At 54.8% G+C, this 21,461-nt stretch overlaps 1 protein-coding gene across 1 annotated transcript in view; it reads right to left on the bottom strand.

Annotated features, from left to right (window-relative positions):
• Positions 1–1,374: 1,374 nt before the first annotated feature.
• The window catches only part of UMODL1 (uromodulin like 1), a gene marked incomplete at both ends in the record, with an annotated part of 46,227 nt that continues 26,140 nt past the window's right edge, over positions 1,375–21,461 (bottom strand). Inside the window, 12 exons of the mRNA XM_081138828.1 lie at positions 1,375–1,556; positions 4,592–4,676; positions 6,431–6,590; positions 6,874–7,110; positions 7,628–7,773; positions 9,353–9,690; positions 11,214–11,351; positions 13,197–13,410; positions 15,906–16,018; positions 16,773–17,030; positions 18,033–18,602; positions 19,677–19,814. Of these exons, the coding sequence (XP_080994954.1) occupies positions 1,375–1,556; positions 4,592–4,676; positions 6,431–6,590; positions 6,874–7,110; positions 7,628–7,773; positions 9,353–9,690; positions 11,214–11,351; positions 13,197–13,410; positions 15,906–16,018; positions 16,773–17,030; positions 18,033–18,602; positions 19,677–19,814 (2,579 nt within the window). The remainder of the gene's footprint in view (positions 1,557–4,591; positions 4,677–6,430; positions 6,591–6,873; positions 7,111–7,627; positions 7,774–9,352; positions 9,691–11,213; positions 11,352–13,196; positions 13,411–15,905; positions 16,019–16,772; positions 17,031–18,032; positions 18,603–19,676; positions 19,815–21,461) is intronic.

Below are 21,461 nucleotides of genomic sequence, written 5' to 3' on the forward strand. Positions count from 1 at the left end.
CTCGGGGACTTTGTGTCCTTGTGCTATCTGTGGAGAACCCTCGCAGGCACGGGGCTCCTGTGCCGAGTGCCAGCCTGGTGTGTGGAGGCTGGTTGTTTGTTGAATGTCTTTCAAAGAGCAGATGTTTGCAGGAAGCTGAGAACTAGCTCTGGATGGTTTTCACTGCAGAATGCCGAAGCCGCAGGACAGCATGAAAGGAGAGAGGCCGCTGTTCCCTCTGGTGTTTAAATTTCAAGGACAGGGAGCACCCAGCTCGGCCTGGCACCCACACACAGGTTTCCTCGGACATTTAGGACAAGCGTAGGCCCCGTTGCTGGGATTCACGTATTAAGTGAAATCCACTGGAATCCTTTGGCAGCCTCTCCAGGGAGGCGACTGGCCTCCCTGCAGGCCCAGGGCCAGCTCCTCACGGCTCCCCCATCTCCGATGGAGGCGAAGTGAGCCTGTGGGGAAGCGAGCTGTGACCCGCCCCTGCCGGGGGACCTTGGCGGGGGGTCACTGAGCTCTCTGCGACCAGTTTCCTCACCTCGAGGGTGGGGCCCGTGTCTGTCACTCTTTGCTGAGTTGTTCGGAAGACGTCACCTCAAGAGCATAGGAGCCCAGCACAGGGAAGGTGGCCGTGCTGGGGAAGCTGCTGGCCCCAGTGAGGAAACAGGGAGCGTGGCCAGTCGGGGTGGGGCGACAGCACCCCACGGGGGACAGGATGAAACAGGGTCTTCACCACCCAAACCCTGTTGGGCCCAAACCAGAGACTAAGGCGCCACCCTGAGGCAGGTCCTTTTTTACGACTCGAGGGTCAAGGGGAACTGAGATTTGCTGTTGTCCATGACCTTCTTGGGACCCCCAGGGTGGCCGAGGACCCCAGCTAGCAGCAGGCTTCAGGGGTCCCTGGAAAGCTCTTTCCTCCTGACCCGACCGCCGCTCCATTCGCTGTTGGACGCCTGGTAACCCACCTTGCGAACTGGGGATACCTTAGGCAATTGCTCCCAAACCCCTTAGTTGTGTTTTTCATGGAGGCTTCATTACACGGGCTTGTTTGATTAAATCACCGGCCATTGGTGATTGATTGACTCAACTTCCAATCTCTCCTCCCCTCCCCAGAGATCAAGGGGTGCGACTGAAATTTCCAGCCCTCCAATCACACGGTTGGTTCTCCCGGCAATCAGCCCCACCCTTGGGTGTTTTCCAAAAGCCTCCCCATAACGTAATAGAAGACACCCTTCCTGCTCCCGTCACTGAGGAAAGCCAAGGGTTTTAGCTCTACAACCAGAAATCTACCCTTTGCCAAGGCCACCGGGACGCACTCCGCAGCCCCCGTCGGCAGCAGAGGCAGGACCCGGGCGCCGCTGCTCACCTGCCTCTGGGCAGCCGGGCCTAGCCGCGGAACGCCTGGTAGCCGAAGCTGTCCGGCTGGGTCTTGAAGTCGTACTTTCTGGTCGTTCTCTGGTAGCGCACAGTGAGAAGGGCAGCCGCCCCGGCCACCACGGCAAGGACAGCCACCGCGATGAGGGCGATGTAGCCGGGTCCCAGGCCTGGCTTCACATCTGGAGACTCACCTTCAGGGGACGAGACAGGCACAGGTGGGCGGTCTGCCCAAAGCAGGAGGAAAGCATCTCCGTGGGCTGGTACCCACGTGGCCCAGCACTGAGACGTTGTGAGTGTAGAATGGGGGGGCTCGGGACTGAGCCTGGATAGAGAGAGCTCCCCGCACGTGGGGGCTGCTTGGTAGCATTACCATCGGCATGTGATTCATCCAAAGGGCCATGTTAGGGGGTGTGTGCCCTGTACCTGTGGGTTCCCAAAGGTAGTAAGAAAGGTGTCCCAAGGCCAGGAGAGCACAGCAGCCAGGGCAGCTCAGCCTGCCATGTTCTGGATAAGCGCCGGCCCAGAGGAGGAGGCCGTGTGGGAGCCACAGGCCCTCCAGGAGGAGATGGACAGCTCAGTGGGGCTCCCTACATGGAGGCGCACGGGGCTCCCACACTACCGCTGGGAGAAGAGCAGGCTGCCCCTCCCAGGGTGGGGCAATAAAAACACACACAGGAGAGCTGTGGACCCAAAAGACTGGCAATAGGGATTCAAATAAATACTTTTAGACCCATGTCAAAGCAGCACTGTTCACAGTGGCCAAAGGCAGAAACAACCCAAGTGTCCATCAAAGGATGGACGGATAAAAATGAGGTACAGTGTGGCACACCCACGTTCTAGAGACAAAGCAGCGCTTGACATGCAGCAGAGAGATGAAATAATGCATAAGTGGGTGGGGGGTGGATGGATGGATGGATGGATGGAAGGATGGATGGAAGGATGAATGGATGAGCAGGTGAGTGGATAAATGGAAGGATAGTGGGTGGATGGTGGATGGATGGATGGATGGATGGATGGATGGATGGATGGATGGATGGATGGATAGGTGGGTGGATGGATGGATAGGTGGATGGATGGATGGATGGATGGATGGATGGATGGATGAGCAGGTGAGTGGATAAATGGAAGGATAGTGGGTGGATGGTGGATGGATGGATGGATGGATGGATGGATGGATGGATAGGTGGGTGGATGGATGGATAGGTGGGTGGATGGATGGATGGATGGATGGATGGATGGATTGAAGGATGAATGGATGAGTAGGTGAGTGGATGAGTGAAAGGATAGAAGGTGGATGAATGAATAAATGGATAGATGGATGGATAGATGGGTGGATGAGTGGATGGATAGAATCCAGGAGATTCAGTCATTTTTCCTAAGACCACATAGCTCATAAGTATGAGAACCTATATTCAAACTCAGGTCTCCTAATGCCAAGCCCACTGCTTTTTCCACATCATGTATAATATCTATGAATAGACAGAAGGCGTGCACCTGGAAATGGCAATGCAATTCGCACGTGTCCTATTTCACATCAGGGCCCCAGTTCCCCTCGGCAATTTAAGAAAATGAGAAGGGTAGGAAAAGCACACTCTCCTAGGATGCAGGCCTACCCTTGCCCAAGGACCAGCGCAAACACCAGGGCCCCGCACCCAGCTCCAGAGCCTGCCTTGGGGGGCGGGGTGGCCGGGGACCTGAGAGTTTGCGTTTCCCGGATACTTCGGGTAAGAACCAGCAGCTGGGAATCCCTGGCCAAGAAGCCCCCCTGCCAGGCCCTGATCAGCACTCACACCCTGGCTCAGACCCGGCCTCTGAAACACAGACATCCTTGCCTTGGAAAATATCAAGAGGAAGGAGGGCCATCGAGGTGAGGAAGAAAAACTACAAAAACGAAAAATGTAGGTATAGCTGCAAAAAAGAGAGAAAACCAAAATAGCAATGAAGAACAATGTGGAAGTTCATTTCTTTCTTGCATAAAGTTGGTTAAGTCAGAGCCCAGGCCTGGCCTGGCAGCGTTGCTCCACCGTGTCCTCGGGGCCCGGCCCTTCCAGCACCTGTCACTATGGTCCTCACGGTCCAGGACCGCGGCTGGCGGCCACCATCTCACCTGCAGGCCGGGCAGCAGGAGGGAGTCAGGCTAAAGCGTGGGCAGGGGCGTTTCGAAGGAGGCGGCCCCTAGGAAGTCGCCACTGGACATCCCATCTGCATGCCTTGGCCAGCACTGACTCACACGGCCGCGCCTGGCTGCCGGGTTGGTTATATATTTTTAAAAATTATAGTTTTTATTCCTGGCTAAAAACTGGGGGTTCTATTACTATGGAAGGAGAGGAGAACAGATATTGGGGAACAGCTACCAGTTTTTGTCTTAATCCCCAAAGCACACGCTTTCCCAAAACCATTTTTTAAAAAAATAGGAGCCCAGCCGGACGTGGCTCAACGGTTGAGCATCGACCTAGGATCCAGGCGATCGGGGTTCGATTCCCGGTCAGGGCACATGCCTGGGTTGTGGGCTCGATCAATGACTCATCATTGATGTTTCTATCTCTCTCTCTCCCTCTCCTTTCCTCTCTCTGAAATCAATAAAGATATATTTAAAAAAAAAAAAATAGGCTAGATCACAAAGAAAAGAAAATGTCTTCCTAGAAAATTAATGGTGAGTTTCAAAAAATACAGGGAATGTTGCTGGCTGATTGAAGTTTTATACCGAGGAAGAGCAGCAGTGCCATTTTCTGGTTTTGCATCTTCTGATTTAGTGAAGCCTAAAATACAACGGTTTCCCCACTCACATGCGCGCACACGCACACACACGCGTGGAACCTGCCCTGCCCATAGCCCGAGTTCCTTCCTAGTAATAACCCCCGGATGCATTTATCCAGGGTTGGGAAACTTCACTGCCTTCATGTTATCCAGCTCAAACATGCATTATTTAAATATGAGCCGACCTCCTGAGGCCTCGGTCTTTCCATCTGCAACATGGGGATGATTCTGGATCGGACCTCGCAGGGCTGCCGAGGAGGGGAAATTACACTCAGCTCGTAAAGAATGTGACAGTGCTGGAGAGTCGGGGCCCCGTGAGCTCTGGCTGCCGTTGTTACTGCTGTTCTGAGTCTTTAGGGAAACCCTTAATAGCTCCGTGCTCCAAGGAGCTGCTTTTTGGTGTCCGTGCTGGGGAACTGGAATCAGCCACATCTTTGCTTTAGCTATCTAAACCGAGTCGCCAACTCACCGTTAGACCGAATGAGGGGTCCCCAGGACATCTGGTGTGTTTCAGATGGTTCATCACTTCTCAGCGACCGAAAATCATTGCAATTCTGTGGGGTTTTTTAAAGGAGAGAAACGTCAAATGAGTTGAATAATGTTTATGAGAAATTGACTCTCTCTCAGGGATGGCACCTTGATTCTTGGATTTTTTTTCCTGCTGGAGACAGGAAATCACAATGGATGAGCTCAGACAGGGAGAAGGAGGGCTGCAGGGGCCTCGGCCACTTGGACACTGGGAAGCTGTTTCTAGGTACCAGACTGGTCCCTTTGCCCCTCGGGTGGGGTGGGGGGGTCTTCCTCAGCAAAGCTCACGGAGTCACCTTGGCATTTCCACAGCCTGCTGCAGCCACTTGCTCCATTTAATGCCTTTGTCTTACAGGAAGGTTGAGTGACATCATGGCATCTGCGTCCTATGCACCCGCTATGGGTTGCAGAGGTCCCCAAAAAGACGCTGAAGCCCTAACTCCCAGTATGTGTAATGTGACTTTATTTGGAAATAGGGTCTTTGCAGATGTTCAAGCTAAGATGAGCTCACTAGGCTGGGTCCTAATCCACTATGACCGTGTCCTTATGCAAAGGGGAAATTTGAACACAGACACAGACATGCGTAGAGGGGAGACTTGTGAAGACCCAGGGAGAAGATGGGCATCTACAAGCCAAGGAGATCGACCGGGAACCGATCCTCCTTCTCAGCCTCAGAAGGAACCAGCCCTGCCGACACCCTGGTCTTGGACTTCCAGCCTCCAGAGTGCGGGACAACCAGCTCCTATTGTTTAAGCCAACTCCTTCCTGCAGCAGCCACAGGAAACCCATACAATACCCATTCGAAAGGAACTGGAAAGAAATGCGTGGGAGCTCCTATTGTAAAGAATTTGGGGACTGGCACCTCCCTGCAGAGGTGAAGTGTTGCTGTAGCTATTAACACTTAGCGTTTCGAGGGGCCAGGGGGCCAGGCCCAGGCTCAGAGCTCCCTTAGCGGATGGTCACCAGGAGTCTGTGCTCCTTTCCTCCTGTTGTTCCAAGAAATCTACTTTTTGAGCAAAAGTGACATCAACAGAACCAACCGTCACTGGGTTTCTCTCATCCATGACCCCACTAATGCTCGGAGGCGAGTCACCCAGGAAAACCTCGGGAATTCATGAGAAGCCGAGGGACGAGCGTATCTCCCAAAGGACAGAGAGACACACGGTGGCCGGACTGACAGCCAGCAGAGCCCTCTGCACTGCCCTTGGCCACAGACAGCACGTGGCAGTCACTTCTCATACTTGTCGCTGGTATGAAAGAGAGCTTTCAAACCTCAGGACTGCAGAGCATATTTTGAATTCAAAGGTCAAAGGAAATGAGAATGTAAAATTATTCATCATCCCAGCATGAACGCCGCACGTCGGGAAAGGAAAAAAACCTGATTAAATATCACGGTGGCTAGGATTCAGCAGTGTTCTAGCCAAGTAACTAAAAATAATGGGAAATTAAAATAACACGTTTGCATCTAAATATGCGTTAAATCACCTCGAGGGGAAGTGCAACAGCATCACGACAAGGAAGGTCCAAGGTGACGGCCAGCAGGTGGCATGGCCTCGAGGACTTAGGACCACCTGGCCTCATCGGTCCCCCACCCAAGGGCCTCCCACTATTGAAATCTCATTTCTGCCTTCTAGGGGCCACATCTGTGGGGCCCAGCACCTCCTCCCAGAAGTCGGGCACCAGAGCCACCCACACTCTGGGCTTCTGATGACACGGAGACCCTCCCCATGACCAGAGGGAGCGGGGACCCAGACAGACGCTTAGGCCGCCCAACACCTACGATTTTGCACGTGGCTCCGGGGGTTTCCATGCAGATGCGGAGTCTGCAGTGCAGGTAGACTATGGAGTTGTTGATGAAGGAAAATATTTTCAGCTTAAACTGAGCCCTGTTGGAGTCCCCGTTCTCAATCACGTTGGTGTGTGTGTTGGGGATGGGGCAGCTGGGAGGAGAGAAAGGGAGACTCATTAAGCATAAACTGGCCCTCCCGTCCTTGTTTCCCAGTGAGCATGTTACAACGCCCCTGGCCGCACACAGAGTGTCCCAACCAGGCTCCGTGGAAGCAAAGGACGGCTCAATCTCCAGTTCCCAAGAGGAAAGGGTCTCCTGTGGGTGTTACCTAAAACCCAGGTCCATACATGTGTGGGTCTGGAAATTCAGAGGGCCCAAATTCAGAGGACACCAGCAAGGGGGCAGTGGTGCCCAGGGCCCACCCGAGCGCCTACCTGTTGTTGATGAAGCCGAACATGACCGGGTCCCTGGCATTGCTGGATGGTGTTGCCCAGCACTCGGTCAGGACCACCTTGAGGTTGCTCTTCTGTTTATAGAGCCCCACTTCGATCTTGATGTCGTCGCTGGCAGACACACTATAATTCTGAGGTATGGGAGAGTCTCCAATGAATAACTGCATTTCTGTGACAAAATTTCCAGCGCCATGGAGGTCCTCAATGATGGTGTAAACCCTGCAGGAGGAAGCAGTTTGCAGGAGGTTCCCTCCTGGGACCCCCTCATCCCAATTCCTCCCGGGAAAGTAACTCCAAAGAAGTGTGGAAATAAAGGAGGAACAGCCAGTGAGGTCAAGCGGATGGGGGTACTTATGCCCGGCTGGCTGCCGCAGGGCGCAGCCCTGTCACCTGACTGGTGGAGACTCGAAGGCGGGTGGGGGAGAGGGACAGCTCCACAGGGGGAGAGGGAGTCTCAGTGCGCCCTGATGGGGCGTCTTCCTGGGGAAGCGTGGGTGGGCTCTCTAGAGGTGGGGTGCCCTCTGAGGTTGATTAGGGAAACATGGCTTTCTTGCGTTGGTCCTGAGTTGGGAGTGGGAAGGAGATTTAGGGAAGAGGGCCATTATTTGTCATGTCCTGGCCATGTCTCCAGTCTCTCAGACGGGTCCTCGAGTGATCCGAACCCTGAAGAAACCCACAGCGAGAGTGCTGGAGAGGAGCGGGAGCTGCAGAGACGGGGAGCGACCTCTCCACTCACCCCCACTCCGGGGTGTAGCCCGATGACGTCAGGAGGTCATTCTGGAAGGCGCAGTGGATGGGGCTCAGGATCTTCAGGTGGTGGATGATGCCCTCCGGGGACAGGTCGTTCCTCAGCGTGGTCCTCACCACGGTATTCGTCATGTTCTAAACACAAACCGAACAGGGCGTGAGCGAGCTCCCGGGCCCCAGCAGGACCCAGCAGGACCCAGCAGGACCCAGCAGGACCCCAGCAGGACCCAGCAGGACCCCAGCAGGACCCCAGCAGGACCCAGCAGGACCCCAGCAGGACCCCAGCATGGGTGCTGGGGAGGGGTCTTTTTGAAGGCTTTCCCCCCAAAATATAAAAACCCTAATGATTTTTTTTCTAACGTAAACTGTCAAAGACAGGATTTTTAGAATTCATTCTCCTTAGTAGAGACTAGTGCTGCATCAGCTTCTGGGAACAAACGTGTACAGTTCGTAACTGATCTGTCCCACGTGGAAGGCTTTAATCACTTTTGAATTTAGGCCTATCTTCTGTGTTGGCTTCTTTAAAAATAATGGCCTGTGTTTGTAGCTCCATATTTTGGAGGAATTGTCTGCATGGTGTTTACAGGCCCTGCGGATTCTCAGCCAAGGAGCAGACTCCCTTTCCGCTCATTAGTTTTATGACAGTCGTGAGGCCAAGGCTTTGATGGGCCCTTGATGGGCCCTAGAGGACACACCAGGTCCAGACCGTGTCTCAATGGTGGCATTTTGTACCTTATAGCATTTTGCAAAGTGTCTCAGAAAAATGGAAAAGCCTTCTCTCTTCCTAAGAATTTAACATGTGTTATGAAGATGACTCTGTTGTCGAGTGAAACTTTGGGGGCATGGACGAATTTGTATCTTTGTAGTCACATCTGCGTGACCTGTTTATAGCAATCAAACATGGAGATGTGACCTTTTTTTAACCTGGCGGTCAATAAAATTTAAACTTAACAAAGAAAAAGGGGAGGTGGAGCCTGCTACCTGTGGGTAATCCACTGTGCTCGTACAAGTAAGTCTTCAAGGCAAAATTCGTTTTTGACAAATGTCAAAGAACATCAAGAAGTTGTGTGGGTTGCAGGGCTGGTGTGACTCATAAGAGACGAATTTCCCTGACCAGGCCCTGAACCCAACTGGATATAATTGCTAAACCAGGTGTTTGTCTAGCTCAGAAAAACAAAGGGAGCAAGCCAGTGTCTGCAGCCTCGACTCTGGCCCCCCTTGCCCACCATGGTGGCAGACTCACCCTTGGGAACAGACTGCGGGAGCGTCACAGGAAGGAGCTGGACAGCTCTGCCCAGGCCCAGCCTCCACCAACACATGCCCACATGCCCACACACACTCACATTCTCACACACATGCACACATGGACACTCAAGCACACACAGGCTCTGGCTTTTCTGCCCCTTTCCCTCTCCCCCTGGCTCTGCCTGTGTATCAGCATCACTGAGAGGATGTTTTGAACCCTGACTCTCAGACCTGCCCCAGGCCCTTTGCACCAGAATCCCTGCAGGGTGGGGCTCTCAGGTCCCTCCTCATTTTAGGGTGTAGCCCAATCTCCAGTGAGAACTCGGCTCTATCCTGACTCCTTTGCTGAGTCCCTCACTTAGAGTCAGAGACCTCGGGGTGCAAAGTCTTCCCTGGTCCCCAGGTCAGGTGCAGGCCCTCCCATACCGAGGCCCAGACAGCTTGGACACCCTCTGCACCCAGGACTCACGCTTTGCACAAGGGTGCCGCACTCGCTCCATCCGGCCACCAGGAACACGTGTGTGCTGTTGCTGTCACTCACGTTGCAGGCCGGGTGTCCCAAGTACAGGGAGGACTCGGGGATGGACTCCTGCTGCAGGAAGCGTCTCTCGATGGCGATGGCCACCTTCTCGATCTCGCAGAGCACCCTGACCGCTCCGGTCAGGTTCAGCCTCCGGGGTGGGCCCTGGGGGGCGGGGCTGTCCCCCTGCAGGGACGCAGCCTTAGTTTCTGCTGGGGTGGGGGGCTGCCCCAGGTCGGGGGCCATAGAAGACCCGGGGGCCTGGATTGTGTTGCCAGAAGAGTTACCTGCAAGGCAGGAGGAGACAAAGGTAAGTGTGGGCCTGTGTTTGGGGACTGCCATGTGAGCCTGAACAGTGAGGCAGGCACAGGGACAGGTGTGAGGAGCACACAGGAACCACCCTGCGCCCTGCAGGAGCACACACTCGGGAATTGCATGTTCCACCCACGGCCACACGCACACATGTGCTGCATGCTTCTGCCAGCCCGGGCAGCTGGGCTTCACTCCACTCCCTATGGGCCCCGGTAGCCAGGGAACCGAGGGACCCTCTCTCCTCCCAGCCTCTCCCGGGCCGATGCTGGGCATGTGCCAAGCCTCTGGACTTGGGACACAATGTCTACCGTCGGGAGTCCCCGAGTCATGTCTCTAAGATGAATTAATGGTATTTACTCTCGGGATCCTAGAGTCCCTCGCTCCTGCTCCCCCCCAAGCAACTCGGTTTCACCCTCTGAAGAACTGAAGAGGCTCCTGAAAGGCATCCACCATTCTCCCAGGGCTCCCTCCCTGGTCTGCATGAAGCAGGCCCAGGACGATTCCTGGCCAGCCCCTGGGCCCTCCTCTACAGCCTGGCTCCGCTGCCTGCCGCCCCGGCGCCCGCCTGTTCTTGTCTCAAGGTGGGGGGCTCACCCATCACTGCCGCCTCACCCAGCTCCCCCTGCCTCCAGGACGCAGTCCAAATCACTGCTCCTGGCGTTTGCAGCCTTCTCAACTGGCCTCACCCACCTCTTAGCAGCCTGCCTCCAACTCTCTCACCCACCTCCCAGGGGCACCCACTCTGAAGCCAGGCCGGCTGCATGCCTGTATCACGCCCGCCTTCCACAGCTCTGTTCTCACAGTTGCCCCCACCCACCGTGGCCTTTCCCACCTCAGCCCCTTCTGCCCAGAGCTGTCTTATTCATTCTTTAAAACCAGCTCTAGATACCTCTTCCAGGAAGCCCTCCCTGACCACACACATGGGGCTGAAACAACTTAGTCTCCTCCGGCCTCCAGCTGCTACCCCAAGCAGAACACATCCCTTATTCCCTGGACACTGTGTTTACTCGTCTGAGCGTCTATCTCCCTCCGTTGACCAGAGACCCCTGGATGGCCGCAGCATCTCTGAGTCAATCCTGAACCCACGACGGCCCCCTGGGCAGGGAAAGTGCCCTGTGGAAGGAGGGGCTGAGTAGAAACGTTTCCCATGGTTGCATGTTTTGCAAGATTGTCTTTTGGCATTTGAGAGAACACGCCGCGGTTCTGTGTGTTTTCTCATCTCAGTCATGAGGGGAAGCATTTGGGGATATGAGGCACCACCGTCCAGAAGGCTGGACACAAATGGGAGGACAGGAAGGGACAGCATGCACACACATGTACATGTACCCGCTCACACAGGCACAGGCACACATGCGCAAACACACACATACACACACACACGGAAACTTGCCCAGGATATAAAAATAGGCGGACCTCATCTGGAAAAGAAGCACTTTGCTTGTTTTAAAAGAATGGATTATCTGGCAGTATTCCAGAAAAGGGACTGTGAGGATTTTACCTTCACAGGGTCTTCCAGAATATTCTACAGGGAAGCTGGGGGCACCTCCCACACAGCTGCAAGCGAAAGACCCGAGGGTGTTGCGACAGGATGTGCCCGGTTCACAGTCGTCCTCTCTCCTCTCACACTCATCGTAATCTGTGCGACATTTAGAGAAAACGCAGGAGAACTCAGTGGGCTGGAGGGTCGCGGAGAGAGGGGACCCGCGACAGCTGCTCGCAGACAGCCTTGTGGAACGTGCATCTCGGATAAAGTTAAAAATTATCAAATGACAACAAAGATAGCCAATCTGGAGGGTTCCGGAGGCAGGGATGGGGTGTGGCGGGTGTCAGGAGGCTGCAGGGCCTGCTCGGAAGGAGGAATACTGTTCCCAGGGCTGGGAGGGGACACTGGGCAGAGCTGTGTCACCTGGGAGCAGCCAGGACCCTCCCCCAAGCCCTGGTCTCGGGCAGAGGGACCAGGACAGCAAGGCAGCCCTGGGCAGCAGGCCCTCAGCCCGCCTGCCTTCCTCTCTCAGCTTCTTCACCTGTTAACAGCCGCGCAGGTTTACTGGAGAAAATGGGCACAAACCAGAACCACTTAGCAGAGAACAGAAAGCCCGCCCCTGAGATCACCTCCCCACACACGTGTTCGCATGGCTATGTATGTCGTCCTGGTCCCTTACAATACAGACGACGACACAGCTAGGATGGCTGAGAGGAAGGAGAGGGAGAGAGAGAGGGACACCCACGTGAGAGCAGAACACCCACCGGCTGCCTCCTGCAGGCCCCCTCCTGGGATCGAGCCCGCGGCTGGCCCTGGGCCCTGATGGAACCAGCAACCCTTTGGTACAGGGAGGACTCCCAACCAACTGAGCCACACCGGCCAGGGCAGTATTATCATTTTTAAAAATCACTTTTAGACCAGGAAGGAGAACAACTCATTTAGTGGGAATGCCTTTGGTTATTTCATCTCTGTTAGTCATTTGCATTTCTCCTTTCAGATATTGTCCATTTGAGACTTTTCTGTATTTATCTATCGGGCTCTTCGTATTTTTATTATTAACTCATGTAATTTCTCTATATATTTAGGGCACAATTCTTCATCAAATTATTGAACTTATATTTTTGTTTGTTGCTTGCTTTATAATGCTGCCTTTATTTTGTCTGACATAAAAGATTTACATCTTTATGGAGTCAGATATTCCAGTCTTTTCTCCCGTGGGCCCGTTTTCCTTCTGCTCTTAAACTTGGAAAATGCGTCCCATTCCAAAAAAATCAGGGAGATATTCACCTATGGGGTCTTTGATTTTTTTATACATGTAACTAGAAGCTTTTTATCACGTCTTCTCAAGTAGGATGTGTGCTGTGGACTCAATCGTGCTCCCTCCAAGTCCATCAATGGGATGGAGGTCCTTACACAAAGAGACACCAAGGAGCTCTCCTTCCGAGGACACACGTCAGGAAGCCAGCTGGCACCTTGGTCTTGGACTTCTAGCCCAGGACTGTGAGATAAATGTCTGTCGTTTAAGCCACCAGACTGTGGTGTTTTGTTGTGACAGCTCGAGCTGACTCAGGCAGTGGGAGAAAAGGGTCTGTCGCATCTTTCCCTGCTTTCCTTTCCAATTGCTTTCCCTAGGACCCCCTTGGCGAGTGTGCTCGGGAGGAGCCTGGCTGCAGAGACGGACGGGTCTGCCCTCGGCCCACGGGCTGGGCAGCAGAGGAAGGGCAGGGGCAGGGCGCAGCCTGCGACAAGGGAGTGGCCCCCTGGGAATCTTTGTGGGTTCACCGGAGGCTGTTCTCAACCCTGAAACCTTAAATAAAAACAACAACATCATAGCAACAAGCGAGACGAGGGTCCTATCTGTTTCCCATTGTCATCTGACGCAGGGAAGCCCCGAAGAGGAAGCGCGGGGAGCGACATCCTTCGAGCTGGGCGGTAGCTGGCTCTCGGGCCTCTCATCCCAGACCCGGTGAGCCTCTGTCAGCCCCGACCCCCACCTACCCCCTATGAAGGCGTCCCCTCCGGCCACCTCCAGCAGGGACGCGTTCTGGAAGGCGGCAAGGAATGCAGCAGACACCTCCTGGACATCCAAGTCTGCGACGACCAGCAGGTTAAACTCCACCACGACACTGCCATTGGTGATGCGGGTCACCTCCACCTGGACCCCACCGGTATCCAGGTGCTGACGCATGGTGGGTGACAAGGACTCCCGCACCTGTGGAGAAACAGGGCTGGTGAGAAGAGCTGCCTGGGAGGAAACGGGGTGCTTGTCCTAAGGTGGCTCCTCCTGGATTCCAGCTAGCAGCAGGGCGGGCCTTGGCAAACGGTCAAACCATAGGTCAGTTCTGGCCCAGTCCCTTGCCTGTAGGGTCCGAGGTACTGAGACGAGTCCTGCTCGCCCCTAACCAGCTGGTCCATGTGGGGCTGGGTGCGAAAGCCCTACCCTAGGGGCTTATTACTGGGTAGGAGGCTCAGAGTGGCACTTAGGATCCGCTCCCATCAGCTCAGAGCCATGGAGGCAGGGGCCTGAATGAGTGATCACCGATTTGTCTTTTCTAGAACAATCCTTTTGCCCCTGATATGACACATTTCCCCTCTATTCTTCCTCCCCACCTTTCCAAAACTGCTTCCCTGTGAGCACCCCGTTGGGACAGGCTGTTCCTGCCTCTGAAAGCCTTGTTTTTCATTCTGTCACTTTGGACAGCACCTTACACCACACACGTCACTCCAGTCTAGCCCATGGTGGCCGAAATGCCCAGGAAGACACATGGCACAGTAATGAGCTTTAAGGAGCCCATACAATGGGAATGGTCTCCGGGAAGGTGCACATCCAGGCTCTGCCCTGACGGAGAAGCCTCGGCCTCTTCTGCACTTTAGGGGGCGCTCAAGCACAGGACTCACTTCCCAGCCTTGGGACAGTGGCCGGAGCAAGTCTATTGTCACCCCTCAGAGGCTGCGGAGGCCCAGAGAGACCAGGAGCTGCCCGCAGTCACATGGCTGCCATTATTACATTCCAGCGGCCAGCTCTTACCGACCCACCACCTATCCATCTAATTATCATCTATTTCTCCCTCCCTCTCACTGTGTCTTTTTGCTCTTCTGGGACTTCCTAAGAGGGGCCTGTCACAGTCTTGGATTAATGTCACCTTTAGTTGCTTCTCAAACCAAATCCCAGGCTCCTTGCTAAGTAGTTACAAAGAACAAGGTGCCGAATTAACCCACAATTTCCCGAAATTTGCCTTAAAGTCCTACATATGAAGTAAGTGGCACAATTATTTGCTACGCTGAAATTCTAGACATACAAACAAAAAATTGTCCCCAAACATCGGCAAAAGAGGAAATGGTTTAAAGAGGAAAGATTCATCAAGAAACTCGGGGCGGCATGGAGCTCCCCCGAGGAACCGCCGGAGCGACGGGGACCGGTTTCAGTGTTTGCTTGATTAACACCAGCGTGGCTCCCACTTAACCTAAAGACGGATCCGTGAATGAAGAAAACCACCGGCAGCCCTGGAATCCACGCGCTGGGCCGGGAGCTGGGGGTCCCGAGATGAATAATGTGGAGTCCCAGATCCCGAAGAGCCTCCGTGGGACAGTCCCTGGAGGCAGGGACCGTTCTAACACTAAGCGCTGCTGACAGGGTTGAGCAGGATCAAAGGTGCGGCCACCTGTGTTGCTAAGGCACCTTGGTGTCGTCTCGCTCCACCGCTAGACGGAGCCGCCAAACGCTGGCTATTCTGTGTCGTAAGCTCCCAGGACAGGGAAAAGCTAACGCACGTGAGATTCCCGCTGTGCAGATAAGGCCACTAGGTCATGTGTGTTCTCTGTGCATCAAGGGCCATCTAACCTCCACCAAAAAGAATATCGAGATTGCTCCCCTGACTAAATGGCAACGACACACCATCCCAAGAACGCTCCTGGGGTGGCGGAGGAGAGCACAGGAGTAGGAAAAATAACCTCTTGGGGCAGGGGGGTGACGGCGCTACCCGCAGCAGCCAAAAGTCAGAAGCAACTCGGATGTCCATCGGTGAGTAAAATGGAATATTACGCAGCCAGTAAAAGGAACGAAACAGCGACACAACACGGATGAACCTTGAAGACGTTATGCTCGGTGAAATAATCCAGACACAAAAGATCACATATTGCATAATTCAGTTTCTATGAAATGTCCGGAACAGGCAAGTCCATAGAGACAGGGAGCACATTAGTGATTGCCAGGGACAGAGAAACAGGGGACTAGAAAGTGACTACTAATGGGTAGGGTTTGGGGGGAGGCGATGAAATGTTCTGGAATTAGAAGACGGTGATGGTTGCACAATTTTGCAAATACAAATTTTGCAAATACAACCCAAACCACTGAATTGTGCACTTTAAAACTCTGAGTTTTGTGGTATATGAGATAGATCTCAGTTTCTTAAAAAGCATTCTTTTCAAGGGGGGGGCTTTCTGCATCAAGGGATCCCGCCTTGATAAAGTGTCATCAGGACAGGAAATAGGGTGAGGCAAGGATGCCGCAGAGGAAAAGGTGTGTCTCCTGTCTACTGCTGAGTCTATTTAGTGGCAGGTCCAGGGACACCCAGGCACCACACCGGAGCCGAAGTCCCGGCTTCCTTCGGAAGAGAGGGTCTAAGCCCTGCTTGGCTGCAGCTGGGATTCTGCCCACCTCCCCCCCTCCCAGCCCACAAGGCAGTAAGGGCCATTTCAGCAACTCACCATCCTCAAGAAGAGCTTCAGGAACTCCTGGGACTCCTTGCTGCTGGCGTTGCGGAAGGACTCGGAATACCTGACGCTGGCTATCCTGACTTTCCCACTGAGCTTCTGGGAGGCTGCAGGACGAAGGATAAACGCTTGGGACAGGAATGTGGTAGGGAAGACGTGGTCACTGCTGTCTTCATAACAGTATTTTCACTTCGGCCAGAAAGAACATCAAGCCAAGGCTGATGTAGACTCTACAAGGAGGGAAGAGCTCCCGACACTCTCAGGCACAGATGGGTGGACTGGGGGACACCAGGACAAAGCCCGGCACAGAGGGAGAACCTTCTGAGGGCCACGGAGCCAGCTCAGCCCCTGCAGCTCTCTCCTCCCTGCCTGGTTATTACCCGTGCATAGCGTGCCCAGGGAATTTACCAGCAAGCAGGACAACTCTGAGAGTGAAAGGAGGCACTGTTGTTCATTGTGCCAGGGCCTCAGGTGCACACCGGCTGGCCCTGAGCCTGAGAGGGAGAGTGAGCAGAAGGAACGGCTGTCACTCAATAGACCTGCACCTCTTCCCGCAAGGAGGACACAGCTAAGCAAGTGTCTACGACTTGCGGCAGAGTCTGGAGCTCTTTGCAACTCCACCTCTTTGCCCACTGTCACCCAACACCTTTTTCCTGAGATGAAATGAGCCACCTTCTGCCTGGCTATCCCATGCCACCGAGTATAAAGTGAGCCAGACATTTCTACGCTGAGAAGCAAATGGAAATCTAGCAGCCCAAAAGTAGATGCAGCTCTTTCAAACCTTGCCTCACCGAAAATCTTTTCCATACACTTTCCCTCCCTTTAAGAACAAAGGGCCATGAGCGTTTCTGAACCCATTACCTGTCCTCACTTTCAGGTGTGCCTTGGCACTTTCTTTCCCACATGCTTTGGCCACTATCTCAACCAGGTGCAGGACACCGGGCTCCAGGCCCTGCAGCCGCAGACTTGCGTTCTGGGTCTCCAGGTGCATGGCGGGGCTCCGCGTGGACATCAGGGTGAGCTGGAAAGTGGGGTGCAGGGCGAGATCTGCCACCCAGGCCACATGAAAGCCGGTGCTCGTCACGTTGGAGATCGTGACCCTTCTGATGGGGGCGGGAACTGGGAAGTGGATATAAACACTGAGATTAAAAACAAGAATTCCAAGGAAAGAAGACAGGAGAAGCCTCACCCAGTGCTAAAATCAAATGCACCGCCCGGGACATGAGCCATCCTCAGGGACACCAGCCCAGGAAAGTCCTGTGAGTCCCCTTGCTGCAGGCAGAACACATGGGTGCAGGGTCCCTGGGCAGCACCCCTGCCCCTTAGGTTTGGTGTCTGCCTCTGAGGTCCCTGGACTTCCCAAAATGAAGGCCTCTGGAGCAGGCTGTGGGCAGCACCTCTGAAGGGGTTGTCCCCTCAACCTTTGGGTAGACTTTCCGGTGAGTCAGCACGGTGGCCATTGCCTGCTGGCCACAGAGCCGCTCTAACAGGGGGACCCCGGAGCATGCAACAGTACTGTTTATGTGGGTTTAACAATTTAGTCTTGGAAGCTGCAAAGCTCAGGGGAGGAAACACATTTAACAGCTTCTTCCACTTGGGTGCAGTCCAGAGCCGGGCCAGCTCAGAGGGCTCACAGAGATGCCAGCGCCCCCCCCCACCCGTGGGAGCCGGCACACCAGGCCATCTCCTGCACGGAGCTTTCACCTGTCTCCTGAGCTATGGCCCAGGGCCTTGGTGATGGCTAAACCCTTTACGTGTAATATATAACGTGGAGCTACTGGGGTCAGCATGGCTAGGGAGGTGCAGAAATGTTGGGGGGCCAACACTGCTGGGGGATGTGTCCCAGTCTCCTCCAGATGCCTGAATTCCTGCCCCAGCTGTTGGCAAACAGGAGGCTTCGGGCGGGGGAGGAAGGACTGGAGAGAACACGGAGACCAAGCGCTTGTCCTAACTAGACCAGAAGTTGGCTGCACAGGGACAGGGCTGCTCTGCACCCTACCTTGCTGAGCCTTAACATGAGAAATCCATTTCTGACTTGACAACCATCTGAGCCTTTGCCACTGGAACTCACGTGCTGACCACGTGGTCCCACAGGTCCCTGGGACGCACCCCCTCACTCACCACAGGCCAGAGTCTTCAGAGATGCTGGGGTGGAAGCCAAGGGCAGGTCTGGGGAGCTGGAGTGTCCAGAGTCTGTGTTCTGTGGCCACGTGGGGTCCAGAGGTGCTGGCAGAGTGCCCCACGTGGGGAGGCTGGCATGCCACAAGTGGCCCATGGGGTCCTCAGCAGCGGTGGGCTGGGCTTGAGGCTCTGCAGTGGAGTTTCTCAGCGACCATACAGGGGGGTCCAACAGGCTGTCTGTGGCCCCAGGAAGGGAGCTGGGGGTTGGCCTGGGAGACCTGCTGGCCATCCACTGGTCCATCTCCAGACCCGGGGCCTTGCTGGGCACCTTGTCATCCATGCCTTGCCTTGTGCTATTCCTGTCCTGCCCATCCATGCCACTGTCCCCTCTCCTGGGTGGGGGCCCTGGGCTCTGGACCTGGCCTGCTGCAGAGGTGTCCCATGGGTGACTGGGGCTGGGTGACACGGCAGGGGTCTCCAGGCCAAGGGCTGTTGTTTCTGTGCTGACAGCTGGGGCTGTTACCCCTGTTGTCTGGGACAGTGCATCTTCCGTGGGGCTCACCAAGTCACCTGTTGGGACACATCCACTCTCAGATGTCTGGCCCAAAAACATCTGAGTGTTTGGGTGTCTGGCCCAAAAACATCTGAGCAAAGCCCACCAGAGGCCACCCACAAGCAAGAGCCCCCCAGGTGGACCCCAAGTGGGGATAAAGTCTGTCTCAATTGATGACTATGAATGTTTAGTGTGGCTGTCACCTCAGTGACTCTCACGGAGAGCCAGGAGGAGCCTCTCCACTTAATAAATGAGGGTGCTGAGGCCCCAAGAGCAGGGTCCACCTGGGGGCTGCAGAACCAGGACCTGGAGGCCTCAGATGAATCTTGCAGGCCTCAGATGAATCCATCCAGCCTTTGGGAAATGGAAGTTTCCCCAGATATGTGCTTGGGAGGTTGGGGGGCATGGGGAGGGCTGGTGCTGGCACTGTCACCTGCCTGCTGGACACATGACTGAGAAGCCTGGGAGAAGAGAAGTGGGGAGGTGAGACCCCGTACACAGAGGGCAGGGAACAGAGCTCTTTCCCAGGGGACAATTCTCTGCCTCTGCTTCCAGCCAGAGGCCTGAGCTGGGATGACAGAGGTGGCCAAGCACAGACACGGCTAGTCCATCACAGCACTGTGCGTCCGTATGGGCCTCTTCCTGCCGCTCACCTCAGCACTCCAGGTAGCCCCAACTGGTCAATCAGAACCAGCCCCCCAGAACCTCAGGGCAGATGTTCTGGACCCACGTCAGGGCCTTCTCCACACCTGCCTGGGCTTCTATAGCCTCAGACTCCAGGCCACATGGGGAGGGAGTCCCTTTTGGGCTGCATTAGGACTTACATGAATGCATTATGACTTTCATCCATAAAAAAATTAAAAATTATATTTTAAACTTGCATTGGTATAAAGATCAGATTCATTATTGAGATTCACTATTATTATATCAATTTATTTTCTTTGATTTTAAAATAATTAAAATGAAAACATTTCAGTGGGGTCCTAATAGTATGGTGGGCCCTCAGCTCTGTGCCCATAGTGGCTGATGGAGAAGTCCCCGGAGTGGGGGCACGGCCCGCGCTGGGGGCAGGGGTGGGGTACAGGACTCACCTGCACAGGCCCGGCCAGCGCGGGAGGGGTTGGCGTCCTCGGTCGTCAGGCACCGGCAGGTGTACGAGCCCTCGAGGTTCACGCACTGGGCGGCCGGCGAGCAGTCGTGCTCCAAGCTGTCTGCACACTCGTCCCAGTCTGCCAGGTGGGACAGAGGTGGGACAGGAGCCAGGGAGAAAAAGGCCAGGGGCTGCTCAGAAAATGATGGGAACAGAGCAGAGCTCTTCCTGACTGTCATTGCAGCGAACAGTCCGAAGGACGAGGCCAGGGGTGAGTGAAGTGCCCGGGGTGTCCAGCACCCTTGGGAGGATGCCCTGCACAGACCCTTCCCCGGAGGCCTGAACCTGACCGAGGCCACATGCTAAGCGCCCGCCTGCACCGACCCTCACTGCAGGCTGGCTACTTTGGGGGCAAAGATCAGGGGATTTGGTTGCTTTTGGAGATATTAGCACCCACAGCTGTGAATATATGTCTTCCTTGTTTATTCTTTGTTCCCAGACCCATATTTCTCTGATGTGTCAACATCCCCCACTTAGTGTTTTAAGAAAGAAATAGGAAATGACTGAGCCTGGGGTCCAGCTAAGTATAGCATGAGCTTCCTCAACATGGATAGTAATGGCCCTTGAGCGCCTCCTCTTGGAAATGACTCGGAAAGTCCCAAAGACCCCACGTCACCAGGAAGACCTGACCCCTCTGTCTTGGGCAAGGAAGTATGTTAGGTGAGCCCCCATCCCTGAAAACGCCCCAGCGGCCCCCAGCCTGGCTCACCCACCCACACCCAACCCAGCCCTGCCTTTGCCAATCAGCCAGCAGTTGGACGTGCATTAGGCCAAACTGAGATTCATCAGAACCACCATTCCCTCTCCTTCTCCCGCCCTCACCTCTCCCCTCTTCTGCACCCCTGGGACTGCTGCCCCTATTCCTGTACTTGATTTAAGAGAGAAGCTGATGGTCTCGTGTATTTTGACACATGACTAATCAGTAAAATGCTACAGGCAATAAGCATGATAAACCTAAAGGAATAAATACCTCAGACTGTTTTTCAGGTTGGGAGGGGCTGAGGTGGGGGGCAGTTTTCCCACACCCCTAGAATTCCATCCTTGGGCCCAGACCCAGCTCTTCAGGCCTCTACCTACCCCTAGGGGAACAGGTGACTCTGAACAGAGTCACCTCTGCTAGCAGGGCAAGCTGGGGTCCTGGGAGGAGCCTGGATTCCCTGATTGGGGGTGAGTTGTGAGGCCCTTCTGCACAGGCCTCCCTGGAGCTTGGGACAGAGTGCCCAGGCCATGCCCAGTGCGCCAGAGGACCGGGCTTGGCTGGGATTCAAGTCAGATAAGGGACGAGTTCAGTTCTGTGGAGAGAAAACTGCAGCTGAGTGCACAGAGGCCCGCTCTGTGGTTTTCAGTTTTGTTTCATGCGATCTTCGTGGAAGCAGCTCTCCAGAGGCCAGCAGACTCACTCATCAGCTGATGTAACACTTACACACACACACACCACTCACACACACACACACCCCACCCAGCCTGGCTCAGCCCCCAAATGTTCCTGGAACCCTGCCTGACCCCCAGCCTGCAGGAAGCACCAGGGTGCTGGGGGACTGGAGGCGGGGGCCAGAGCCCAGGCTGGCCCAGCAGCAGGGCCCTGAGGAGCTCGAGGTCCCAAGAGACCTGGGCTCAAACTGCAGAGCACCTGGTGGCTATTTTTAGAGCTTGTGACTCACCTGGCCTTTGCTCCCCGGCACACAGCTCTCCTGCAAGCCCAAGAGAGGTGAGGGAGGGAGGCGGG

Source organism: Miniopterus schreibersii, assembly GCF_964146895.1.
Source record: "Miniopterus schreibersii genome assembly, chromosome: 5".
Lineage (NCBI taxonomy): Eukaryota > Metazoa > Chordata > Mammalia > Chiroptera > Miniopteridae > Miniopterus > Miniopterus schreibersii.